The sequence below is a fragment of the Ambystoma mexicanum genome, chromosome 10 (assembly GCF_040938575.1).
Source record: "Ambystoma mexicanum isolate Mex_15411 chromosome 10, UKY_AmexF1_1, whole genome shotgun sequence".
In the NCBI taxonomy this organism is placed as follows: domain Eukaryota; kingdom Metazoa; phylum Chordata; class Amphibia; order Caudata; family Ambystomatidae; genus Ambystoma; species Ambystoma mexicanum.
The window spans coordinates 798,386,579-798,400,188 of record NC_090932.1 but is presented as its reverse complement, the minus strand read 5'-3'; the positions used below and the strand labels follow the sequence as shown (position 1 = coordinate 798,400,188).

At 48.1% G+C, this 13,610-nt stretch overlaps 1 protein-coding gene across 2 annotated transcripts in view; it reads right to left on the bottom strand.

Annotated features, from left to right (window-relative positions):
* The window catches only part of SCHIP1 (schwannomin interacting protein 1), a 638,382-nt gene that overhangs the window by 345,987 nt on the left and 278,785 nt on the right, over nt 1-13,610 (bottom strand). For both annotated transcript variants that reach the window (XM_069618457.1, XM_069618456.1), the window contains exon 2: nt 9,981-10,574. In XM_069618457.1, the coding sequence (XP_069474558.1) occupies nt 9,981-10,574 (594 nt within the window). The remainder of the gene's footprint in view (nt 1-9,980; nt 10,575-13,610) is intronic.

The window sequence follows — 13,610 nt, the reverse complement described above, 5'->3', positions numbered from 1 at the left end:
CCTAGGTCTCCTGGGGGCAACCAGACGTGGTCTCCCTCTCACTGTGCTTAGAGAGGCATCAGCTTCACCTCACTGATGATCCCCAACAAGGGTGAAACACGTGTATGGGGTTGCTGGTGGTACTCTCGTTCAGATTGGAATTGCCATTGTATTTCGGTGCTGGACTGCCCCTGGGCAGGACAAAGACTGATATGCAAATGGATATTTCCCATCTGTGAAAGGCACAGTGAGTAAAAGCAGTGGCTGCGAACTCTCAAGTGGTTAATAACCACTGAACAGGTTATCATGTCTGTTCTTGCGAGAGAGGGGCGCCCGCTACCTTTGTAAAACTATTTGTTAAGGAACCTGGGATTGGTAACCCTAGGTCTCCTGGGGGCAACCAGACGTGGTCTCCCTCTCACTGTGCTTAGAGAGGCATCAGCTTCACCTCACTGATGATCCCCAACAAGGGTGAAACACGTGTATGGGGTTGCTGGTGGTACTCTCGTTCAGATTGGAATTGCCATTGTATTTCGGTGCTGGACTGCCCCTGGGCAGGACAAAGACTGATATGCAAATGGATATTTCCCATCTGTGAAAGGCACAGTGAGTAAAAGCAGTGGCTGCGAACTCTCAAGTGGTTAATAACCACTGAACAGGTTATCATGTCTGTTCTTGCGAGAGAGGGGCGCCCGCTACCTTTGTAAAACTATTTGTTAAGGAACCTGGGATTGGTAACCCTAGGTCTCCTGGGGGCAACCAGACGTGGTCTCCCTCTCACTGTGCTTAGAGAGGCATCAGCTTCACCTCACTGATGATCCCCAACAAGGGTGAAACACGTGTATGGGGTTGCTGGTGGTACTCTCGTTCAGATTGGAATTGCCATTGTATTTCGGTGCTGGACTGCCCCTGGGCAGGACAAAGACTGATATGCAAATGGATATTTCCCATCTGTGAAAGGCACAGTGAGTAAAAGCAGTGGCTGCGAACTCTCAAGTGGTTAATAACCACTGAACAGGTTATCATGTCTGTTCTTGCGAGAGAGGGGCGCCCGCTACCTTTGTAAAACTATTTGTTAAGGAACCTGGGATTGGTAACCCTAGGTCTCCTGGGGGCAACCAGACGTGGTCTCCCTCTCACTGTGCTTAGAGAGGCATCAGCTTCACCTCACTGATGATCCCCAACAAGGGTGAAACACGTGTATGGGGTTGCTGGTGGTACTCTCGTTCAGATTGGAATTGCCATTGTATTTCGGTGCTGGACTGCCCCTGGGCAGGACAAAGACTGATATGCAAATGGATATTTCCCATCTGTGAAAGGCACAGTGAGTAAAAGCAGTGGCTGCGAACTCTCAAGTGGTTAATAACCACTGAACAGGTTATCATGTCTGTTCTTGCGAGAGAGGGGCGCCCGCTACCTTTGTAAAACTATTTGTTAAGGAACCTGGGATTGGTAACCCTAGGTCTCCTGGGGGCAACCAGACGTGGTCTCCCTCTCACTGTGCTTAGAGAGGCATCAGCTTCACCTCACTGATGATCCCCAACAAGGGTGAAACACGTGTATGGGGTTGCTGGTGGTACTCTCGTTCAGATTGGAATTGCCATTGTATTTCGGTGCTGGACTGCCCCTGGGCAGGACAAAGACTGATATGCAAATGGATATTTCCCATCTGTGAAAGGCACAGTGAGTAAAAGCAGTGGCTGCGAACTCTCAAGTGGTTAATAACCACTGAACAGGTTATCATGTCTGTTCTTGCGAGAGAGGGGCGCCCGCTACCTTTGTAAAACTATTTGTTAAGGAACCTGGGATTGGTAACCCTAGGTCTCCTGGGGGCAACCAGACGTGGTCTCCCTCTCACTGTGCTTAGAGAGGCATCAGCTTCACCTCACTGATGATCCCCAACAAGGGTGAAACACGTGTATGGGGTTGCTGGTGGTACTCTCGTTCAGATTGGAATTGCCATTGTATTTCGGTGCTGGACTGCCCCTGGGCAGGACAAAGACTGATATGCAAATGGATATTTCCCATCTGTGAAAGGCACAGTGAGTAAAAGCAGTGGCTGCGAACTCTCAAGTGGTTAATAACCACTGAACAGGTTATCATGTCTGTTCTTGCGAGAGAGGGGCGCCCGCTACCTTTGTAAAACTATTTGTTAAGGAACCTGGGATTGGTAACCCTAGGTCTCCTGGGGGCAACCAGACGTGGTCTCCCTCTCACTGTGCTTAGAGAGGCATCAGCTTCACCTCACTGATGATCCCCAACAAGGGTGAAACACGTGTATGGGGTTGCTGGTGGTACTCTCGTTCAGATTGGAATTGCCATTGTATTTCGGTGCTGGACTGCCCCTGGGCAGGACAAAGACTGATATGCAAATGGATATTTCCCATCTGTGAAAGGCACAGTGAGTAAAAGCAGTGGCTGCGAACTCTCAAGTGGTTAATAACCACTGAACAGGTTATCATGACTGTTCTTGCGAGAGAGGGGCGCCCGCTACCTTTGTAAAACTATTTGTTAAGGAACCTGGGATTGGTAACCCTAGGTCTCCTGGGGGCAACCAGACGTGGTCTCCCTCTCACTGTGCTTAGAGAGGCATCAGCTTCACCTCACTGATGATCCCCAACAAGGGTGAAACACGTGTATGGGGTTGCTGGTGGTACTCTCGTTCAGATTGGAATTGCCATTGTATTTCGGTGCTGGACTGCCCCTGGGCAGGACAAAGACTGATATGCAAATGGATATTTCCCATCTGTGAAAGGCACAGTGAGTAAAAGCAGTGGCTGCGAACTCTCAAGTGGTTAATAACCACTGAACAGGTTATCATGTCTGTTCTTGCGAGAGAGGGGCGCCCGCTACCTTTGTAAAACTATTTGTTAAGGAACCTGGGATTGGTAACCCTAGGTCTCCTGGGGGCAACCAGACGTGGTCTCCCTCTCACTGTGCTTAGAGAGGCATCAGCTTCACCTCACTGATGATCCCCAACAAGGGTGAAACACGTGTATGGGGTTGCTGGTGGTACTCTCGTTCAGATTGGAATTGCCATTGTATTTCGGTGCTGGACTGCCCCTGGGCAGGACAAAGACTGATATGCAAATGGATATTTCCCATCTGTGAAAGGCACAGTGAGTAAAAGCAGTGGCTGCGAACTCTCAAGTGGTTAATAACCACTGAACAGGTTATCATGTCTGTTCTTGCGAGAGAGGGGCGCCCGCTACCTTTGTAAAACTATTTGTTAAGGAACCTGGGATTGGTAACCCTAGGTCTCCTGGGGGCAACCAGACGTGGTCTCCCTCTCACTGTGCTTAGAGAGGCATCAGCTTCACCTCACTGATGATCCCCAACAAGGGTGAAACACGTGTATGGGGTTGCTGGTGGTACTCTCGTTCAGATTGGAATTGCCATTGTATTTCGGTGCTGGACTGCCCCTGGGCAGGACAAAGACTGATATGCAAATGGATATTTCCCATCTGTGAAAGGCACAGTGAGTAAAAGCAGTGGCTGCGAACTCTCAAGTGGTTAATAACCACTGAACAGGTTATCATGTCTGTTCTTGCGAGAGAGGGGCGCCCGCTACCTTTGTAAAACTATTTGTTAAGGAACCTGGGATTGGTAACCCTAGGTCTCCTGGGGGCAACCAGACGTGGTCTCCCTCTCACTGTGCTTAGAGAGGCATCAGCTTCACCTCACTGATGATCCCCAACAAGGGTGAAACACGTGTACGGGGTTGCTGGTGGTACTCTCGTTCAGATTGGAATTGCCATTGTATTTCGGTGCTGGACTGCCCCTGGGCAGGACAAAGACTGATATGCAAATGGATATTTCCCATCTGTGAAAGGCACAGTGAGTAAAAGCAGTGGCTGCGAACTCTCAAGTGGTTAATAACCACTGAACAGGTTATCATGTCTGTTCTTGCGAGAGAGGGGCGCCCGCTACCTTTGTAAAACTATTTGTTAAGGAACCTGGGATTGGTAACCCTAGGTCTCCTGGGGGCAACCAGACGTGGTCTCCCTCTCACTGTGCTTAGAGAGGCATCAGCTTCACCTCACTGATGATCCCCAACAAGGGTGAAACACGTGTATGGGGTTGCTGGTGGTACTCTCGTTCAGATTGGAATTGCCATTGTATTTCGGTGCTGGACTGCCCCTGGGCAGGACAAAGACTGATATGCAAATGGATATTTCCCATCTGTGAAAGGCACAGTGAGTAAAAGCAGTGGCTGCGAACTCTCAAGTGGTTAATAACCACTGAACAGGTTATCATGTCTGTTCTTGCGAGAGAGGGGCGCCCGCTACCTTTGTAAAACTATTTGTTAAGGAACCTGGGATTGGTAACCCTAGGTCTCCTGGGGGCAACCAGACGTGGTCTCCCTCTCACTGTGCTTAGAGAGGCATCAGCTTCACCTCACTGATGATCCCCAACAAGGGTGAAACACGTGTATGGGGTTGCTGGTGGTACTCTCGTTCAGATTGGAATTGCCATTGTATTTCGGTGCTGGACTGCCCCTGGGCAGGACAAAGACTGATATGCAAATGGATATTTCCCATCTGTGAAAGGCACAGTGAGTAAAAGCAGTGGCTGCGAACTCTCAAGTGGTTAATAACCACTGAACAGGTTATCATGTCTGTTCTTGCGAGAGAGGGGCGCCCGCTACCTTTGTAAAACTATTTGTTAAGGAACCTGGGATTGGTAACCCTAGGTCTCCTGGGGGCAACCAGACGTGGTCTCCCTCTCACTGTGCTTAGAGAGGCATCAGCTTCACCTCACTGATGATCCCCAACAAGGGTGAAACACGTGTATGGGGTTGCTGGTGGTACTCTCGTTCAGATTGGAATTGCCATTGTATTTCGGTGCTGGACTGCCCCTGGGCAGGACAAAGACTGATATGCAAATGGATATTTCCCATCTGTGAAAGGCACAGTGAGTAAAAGCAGTGGCTGCGAACTCTCAAGTGGTTAATAACCACTGAACAGGTTATCATGACTGTTCTTGCGAGAGAGGGGCGCCCGCTACCTTTGTAAAACTATTTGTTAAGGAACCTGGGATTGGTAACCCTAGGTCTCCTGGGGGCAACCAGACGTGGTCTCCCTCTCACTGTGCTTAGAGAGGCATCAGCTTCACCTCACTGATGATCCCCAACAAGGGTGAAACACGTGTATGGGGTTGCTGGTGGTACTCTCGTTCAGATTGGAATTGCCATTGTATTTCGGTGCTGGACTGCCCCTGGGCAGGACAAAGACTGATATGCAAATGGATATTTCCCATCTGTGAAAGGCACAGTGAGTAAAAGCAGTGGCTGCGAACTCTCAAGTGGTTAATAACCACTGAACAGGTTATCATGTCTGTTCTTGCGAGAGAGGGGCGCCCGCTACCTTTGTAAAACTATTTGTTAAGGAACCTGGGATTGGTAACCCTAGGTCTCCTGGGGGCAACCAGACGTGGTCTCCCTCTCACTGTGCTTAGAGAGGCATCAGCTTCACCTCACTGATGATCCCCAACAAGGGTGAAACACGTGTATGGGATTGCTGGTGGTACTCTCGTTCAGATTGGAATTGCCATTGTATTTCGGTGCTGGACTGCCCCTGGGCAGGACAAAGACTGATATGCAAATGGATATTTCCCATCTGTGAAAGGCACAGTGAGTAAAAGCAGTGGCTGCGAACTCTCAAGTGGTTAATAACCACTGAACAGGTTATCATGTCTGTTCTTGCGAGAGAGGGGCGCCCGCTACCTTTGTAAAACTATTTGTTAAGGAACCTGGGATTGGTAACCCTAGGTCTCCTGGGGGCAACCAGACGTGGTCTCCCTCTCACTGTGCTTAGAGAGGCATCAGCTTCACCTCACTGATGATCCCCAACAAGGGTGAAACACGTGTATGGGGTTGCTGGTGGTACTCTCGTTCAGATTGGAATTGCCATTGTATTTCGGTGCTGGACTGCCCCTGGGCAGGACAAAGACTGATATGCAAATGGATATTTCCCATCTGTGAAAGGCACAGTGAGTAAAAGCAGTGGCTGCGAACTCTCAAGTGGTTAATAACCACTGAACAGGTTATCATGTCTGTTCTTGCGAGAGAGGGGCGCCCGCTACCTTTGTAAAACTATTTGTTAAGGAACCTGGGATTGGTAACCCTAGGTCTCCTGGGGGCAACCAGACGTGGTCTCCCTCTCACTGTGCTTAGAGAGGCATCAGCTTCACCTCACTGATGATCCCCAACAAGGGTGAAACACGTGTATGGGGTTGCTGGTGGTACTCTCGTTCAGATTGGAATTGCCATTGTATTTCGGTGCTGGACTGCCCCTGGGCAGGACAAAGACTGATATGCAAATGGATATTTCCCATCTGTGAAAGGCACAGTGAGTAAAAGCAGTGGCTGCGAACTCTCAAGTGGTTAATAACCACTGAACAGGTTATCATGTCTGTTCTTGCGAGAGAGGGGCGCCCGCTACCTTTGTAAAACTATCAGCCCTGAAGAAGCCTGTAGCAGGTCGAAACACGTGTCAGCTGACACACTGGACAATACAATCTTGAAAATCATAAATATTTGTGACGTGATGTTTATGACCATTGTTGCCGCAAGTTGAGACCGATAAACACACATTTGCATCTTTGAATTACTTTGGAACCTTGACCTGGGTTCCTGTGCATCACTCTCTTTGCAGACTCAATCCTTTTGATAAGCTGAACAATGGAGGAGAGCTCGGACCCAGAAAAGGCCGCCACTGTGTCTGTGCCCATTTGTCTGGGATGCTTGGGCCGGACAAGATTACTGAATGACTGCCAGTATATTCTTTGCAATCAAAATTGTTGAGGAGAAAATTCCTGGGAATACATAAAGTTTGAAACTGGGCTAGAGATGTTGTTCACTACTGGACCTAGAGCTAGACAACATCCAGTTGTGTTCACAACCAAGATTAGAGTGAAACAATGAGCATGATCGGGACTGTAGAGTGTTGTGAAGTCCAGTGCTAGATAGAGGCAAGGCACATTCTAAGCAATGGTGTGCTGCTACCTAACTATGTATGTGCGCATACAGGGGCTGTCAATAGCATGCGCCTAGTTGAAAAGCCTAGAAAGTGGTGATCGTGGACTCAATTCCAATATCAACCATGGGCAGACAAAATGTTCTTTAAAACATAACGTCTTCAATTCTCCAGCTGCTTGAGCTAGAGAAAGATAACAGCAGTTATTATGGAAAGGGAATGCTGTTTGCTGCCAAGGCTAGCAAGAGGCAATGTAAATTCTTGGGAACAAGGGTAGCATTACAAACCCCAGATAGAGCAAGGCAATGGGAATGACTAAGAATGGGAAGTGTTGCTATCTACTTGGGCTAGAGAAGCAATGGGAATAATTGGGGATGGAAAGTATTGCTAACTACCTGGGGTAGAGAGGCGATTGGAATTATTGGGAATGCAGTGTTTTGTTAACTATCTGGGCTAGGGAGACACTGGGATTTATTAGGAATGAAGGCTGGTATCGAATACCCTAGCTTGAGTGAGGAAATTGGACTGTTAAAGAATGATGAGTGTTGTTAACTACCTGTGCTAGGGAAGTAATTGCAATTATTGAAAATAGATAGTCTTGCTTATTACCTGGCAGAGAGAGGCAAGTGGAATTATTGGGAATGGAGGGAGTTGTTAACTATCATGGATGGAGAGGCTATGGGAATTCTTGGGACTGGAGGCTGGTATTACATACCCATGCTTGAGTGAGGCAATGGGAATTATTAAGAACAGAGAGTGTTGTTCATTATCTCGCTAGAGAGACTATCGGAATTCTTGGGAATGGAGAGTGTCATTAGCTATCTGGGCTAGGGGGGCTAGGGGGATTCTTGGGAGTGGAGGCTGGTATTGCGTGTCCTAGTTGGAGTGAGGCAATGGACATTATTAAGAGCTAGAGGTTCTTATCTCGGCTAGAAAGGCTATGGGAATTTTGGGGAATGAAGGCTAGTATTAAATACCATAGCATGAGTGCGACAATTGGAATTATTGAAAATGGAGAACTACCTGGGCTAAAGAGGCAATTGGAATTATTATGAAACAATAATGTTGTTAACAATCTCGGGTAGAGATGCTTTAACCATTCTTGGGAATGGAGGCTGGTATTACAAAGCCAAGCTTGAGTGAGGCAATGGGAATAATTAAGAACAGAGAGTGTTGTTAACAATCTCGCTAGAGAGGCTATGGGGATTCTGGGGAATGGAGGCTGGAGTTCTGTACCCATGTTTGAGTGAGGGAATGGGAATAATTAAGAACAGAGAGTGTTGTTAACAATCTCGCTAGAGAGGCTATGGGAATTCCTGGGAACTGAGAGTGTTGTTAGCTATCTGGGCTGGAGAGGCTATGGGAATTCTTGGGAATGGAGAGTGTTATTAACTTTCTGGGCTAGAGGGGCTATGGGGATTCTTGGGAGTGGAGGCTGGTATTGCGTTCTGTAGCCTGAGTAAGACAGTGGGAATTATAAAGAGTGGAGCGTTTTGTTAACTATTTCAGCTATAAAGGCTATGGGAAGTTTTGGGAATGGATAGTGTTGTTAACTATCTCGGCTAGAAAGGCTATGGGAATTTTGGGGAATGGAGAGTGTTGTTAGCTTTTTGGGCTGGAGAGGCTATGGGACTTCTTGGAAATGGAGGCTGGTATTGCATACCCTACCTTGAGTGAGGCAATGGGAATTATTTAGAGCGGAGAGTGTTGTTAACTATCTCGGCTAGAAAGACTATGGGAGGTTTTGGGAATGGATAGTGTTGTTAACTATCTCGGCTAGAAAGGCTATGGGAATATTTGGGAATGGACATTGTTGTCAGCTTTCTGGGCTGGAGAGGCTATGGGAATTCTTGGGAATGGAGGCTGGTATTGCATACCCTACCTTGAGTGAGGCAATAGGAATTATTGAGAATGGAGAGCGTTGCTAGCTACCTGGGCTACAGAAGCAATTGGATTACTCTTGATACGGAGTGGTGCTACCAATCGGAAGTAGAGCACAGCCATTGAATTCTTGCCAACAGAGAATGTTGTTAACTATTCAGGTAAGAGGAGCAATGGTGGTTACTTGGAGCGAAGAGTGCTGGTAACTGCTTGAGCGAGGCAGTGGAAGCAAATTACAATATACAGCATAATGGCCTTATCTAGAGAGGCTATTGGGTTAATGAACACAGGTACATGACTGCAAAGAACCCACCTAGACCCTTAGGAGACTCCCTTTCAGCTTAAGCACTTCAATGTAGCGCCTCGTCCCTTGTTATGGCCTTTAAGCCTGTGAAGACTGGGCATAGGGTTCCATCGGGAGCCCATTATGTGGTCATCCGGCGTGAAATGGCAGCATATGAGCTATGTGGGAAACTGGGGAAGAGCAAGCCTGGGAGAAGGCATGGATAGGGATGTTCGTTGCACAGCATAAAAAATGCAAAGGTGCAAGGAACAGGTCCACTTCCCATTGATGCCACAAAGGAGTTCAACGTGTTGGAAAGCTTCCTTTCACCCCCAAAGGAATTCATTAAACACATTTACCATTGAATCAGATGGGTGCCAATAAGTGTGCAATTGAAGTGTTTTGAATGCATTAGCAAGCTATCTTTCCTCAAATTAAATATGTATGCCTATTTACTATTGAATCACATTGGTGCCATGTAAATGTGTAATTGAACTATTCAAAGCGCTAGACATTTACCATTGTGTCAGTTTCATGAGCAACAGTCCAAGAGAATGTCAATTTCATGTGAATCTGCACTGACGCTGTCACCACAGTTATTTGGCACTGGATGCCAGACATGCTATCACCACACATATTTAACTGCACGGCCGAGTGCACCTTAAAGACCAGGCACTGGAAAGCTTACGTGTAGCTCATCAGGTTTTATCCACCTGATAGCCTGACCATTCTCCAGTCCAACAATACATTATTTTTACATTTTCCAAGCAGTCACACATGGCTGCCTTCTGCCCTCCCCCACAGCCTAAACATATCTGACAGCACGCCGGTTACCATTTAAAAAGAAGAGGTCTACTTACAGAGGTGTAGTTTGTTTTCAACTGGCTCTGGTTTCGTAGCTCCTGCTCCTGAAATTGTAAACCAGCCAAGTGTTTCTCCAGAGCGGCCCAATCCATGGTGGGCAGCGGCGTGTCCTCTTTTGCACAGGTCTCCGGCGTGTTGAAGGAGACCCCGCCACTGTTTATCCTGCCCAAGCCATGGTGGGTTTTCTGGTGGGTTCTTTTCCCTTTAGACCCAGTTTTCCTGGGCACCACATTGCCATTGTGTTTCAGTTCATTGTGCAGGGTGGCATTGCTCGGGGGTGGCGGCACCGCGCCTTTGGCCTCCTCAAACTCCTCGGCCAGGCTCCGCCCGAGCACGGTTTTGGCATAGTGGTTATTGACAGTGTAGTTCCCGTAGCCCTCCTCCTCGTCATCGTCCTCGTCCCAGTCGTCCGCGCCCTTCTTCTTGAAGACTTGCAAGTCCTCGTCCTCCTCATAGTCCTCCAGGGTGGCCAGCTCCAGGCTGGGGGACGACTTGCAGTCCGAGCAGGGGGTCACTTTGTTAGAGCTGGACTCGGAGCTGGAGCGGCTGCTGGCATCGCTCCCTAGATCCATGCCATCCTCTCGGTAATCCTGCGTGTGGGGGCAGAGTTGGGTAAAGAGGGGAGAAGGGAAAAAAAAAGAAAGAAAGGAGAGAGAGAAGGGTTACATTCTCAAAGTGAAAACCTTTAGCAGACACATTGGAGACTTGGCTGGAAGCGAACATGCACCGACTGGTCGCTGGCAGTGAGCATGCATACTTCCAAGAGCACGGATGAGGAATGCCCCCCCTCTCCCACCGCCCGCCCCTCCTTCCCTTTCCTGCCCCCACAGCTACATGACTCCACACAAGCGCATCCTTGTTTTACTCATTACAGGGCTTTTCCAGCCAGGGCAGGGCTGTCTGAGATGCCTCGCGCACACCGAGCCAGCCTGCTGGAATGCTGCTCGCTGGTATAAAAGAAAGACTTGGCTGCATAGGCAGTGCCAGAAAGCCTGCCTGCGTCGAGGGCTACACCTCAGCTGTTCAAAGGCTGCATTATGCGGAACAGAGCAAGGCTGGCTTAACACAGACTACTAGCTGGAACAGTCACTGGCAATGGCAACAGTTTGGGCTTTTGTATTGGCACGGGAAAGGCACTTGCCAGGCACTGCCGTAGTGGTATTAACTGGACATTGTTCGTAGCAGGCGCACAATGGTGGAACTACCTGGGCATCTAAAAACAGTGCCTCGCAAATGCATAATACTTAGGCACTTGCCAAAACAGTTGGCTTTGCCAATGCTTGTTTTTAACAGGGCTTCAGTGCAGGACATGCATAGTGCTTATAAATTGAGTGGCTGAAGGCAAACCTGGTTAAGACATTTTTATTACACCAGCAGTGTGTGTACAGCTCCACTTAGGTCATTAACTCTCAGAAGACTGCTTTGAAAAAAACACAGCAGGCACTTCAAGTGCAACGTTTGATGGTAAGGCTTGATTAAAGCAAGCTCAAGGAGTTCCCACAAGGAGATGTGTGGGGTGAGTTCCCATGAGGAGGTGTTTTGGCGGGGATGGACAGGACGTGGATGGGAACGACCATAGGCATTAGCATGGCCGTGGGCAGTCAATGGACAGGCAAATAGCCAAATCACACCTACAAACGTTGTGACCCAATTACACCTACAAACTTTGTGTCCCTCCTCATACACCATTTCAACCTATCTGTACTCTAATGGCACCGTTTTGGTTTATATGTGGTGCTAAGGCACCACCTAATAGCCACTAATGATAATATACACGTATAAACATGTGACAGACATTACACCTGTAGTGGCCATTTTGGATGCCCATACATGGGCATTGTAAGCACATTTCTACTTGGATTTCTTATTTAAATATATGGAATTGTGTAGTATGATAAGCCAGTAACATTGTGTGCTTTCGGAATGCATAGTGCCTCACATCAGCTGTTCATCATAGGCATAACACATTGATTCACTTTCATTTTACTGTGCATACTTTTAACTCCTTCGGTGCTAAGTGTGTCTGTGTCCGTCCTCAATTCCCAATCAGAGCGTCGTTCCTTTGTTTTTACATTACTACGATTGGGGTTCTTTAAAATGTACTCACAAACAGAATGTGCAAGGACGTCATCATACTTGATGGAAAAAAAGTGGTATTGCTTGAGCCTCGTGCAAGGCTAGATGTGTTGCATGCCGTCTAGACTAGTAGCTCTGTTCATTGGGTCACGCCCTGCACCCAGGATCTACTTTTACCTCCTGCATAGCAACACTTTATTTCGATCTGTGGCACTCATGGCACTGGTTCAGCCTGTAATTCGCATAAGGCATAAGCAATGAGCACTAACGGCATGTGGAACATAGATGTTGAATGCCAGTGCATCCTGCAAAGAGGTCTGGGGAAGAAGGTCAATATCAAAGTTCAATATTCCTATTGGTATTAGCGACTAGCTGCGTCTGGCGTGTCATGTCCTGGGAGGATAGCTCAGTGGCAACGTGCTCGCCTTGCAGGCAAGACGACACGGAACAACACAGGTTCAATCCCCGCGCTTAGAAACCACTGCGTATTAATCGTGTTATAAATAACTTATCATATCATATCACTCTCACTGCATGCCTTTTCTCTATATGCAAACCCTCTCTCTCACTCAGCTCTCACTCTATGTTGCTCAGTCTCACTCGATGACTCTGTTACACTCAACGTCTTGCTGTCTTTTCTTTCAGGGCGAGAGTCATGTTGTCAGCTGCACGTTTGCTAAAGACACCCCAGTGGTGCTGACAACAGCCTGACCAGAGAAAAACAGATTTTGCAGAAGAGGTGTCTAAGGGGATGTTGTGTTTTTCATTGGTAAAAGTCAAATGAGAGCAGTAGCGACCGAGGCTTCCCCGAAGGTATGGTTTGGCCTGGTATTTGGAGACTTTGGGGGTCATTACAAGTTGGGCAGTAAGGGATACCGGGCACCAGTAAGGAGACCGGTGCCGGTAACCCCTTAACACCCAATTCCGAGGTCCTTAGCGGGAACCGTAAAGGAGGTGTGGTCTGACCACATATCCTTTACGGGTCCCGCTAAGGGACCAGGGCATTAATAACGGGCCTGCTATTTGCGAGCCCGTTATTAGCGCCCTCCCCATTCCTATTGAGCCCTATGGGGGATCAAATGGGAATAGGGAATAGTTGGTTCAATGGGGACTTACCGGTCCCGCCAGGGTCGGAATGCACCGGTAAATCCCCATTGAACCAGACCAGTGTCGACCCGGTATTGGAGGCAGTCATGACGCAAATAGCGCCATGGCTGCCTCCAATCTCGCAATGAGGCCCTTTGTTGTTGCCAGGTGCCTTGCAGGAATGTCTCCATCACAGTGAGGGAGTCTGTATGGGTTGGGGAAATCAGATAGGCTCTACAAAGAGTGCTGGGGTTCTGACAGACCTTGTAGGTGACAAGGGGACCAGTCTGGAGGGTGTAAAATGTGTTTAAGTTCTATTTTGTCTTCATTATTAGTGTTTGTGCATACTGTAACAACTGTATGGGCTCAACAATACTGAATCATTGTCCTCTACACACAGTCAACACCATAATATGCTGCAGTCCTAATTGGAATGCTGCACTTGGCTCAATGCGAAGAGCAAA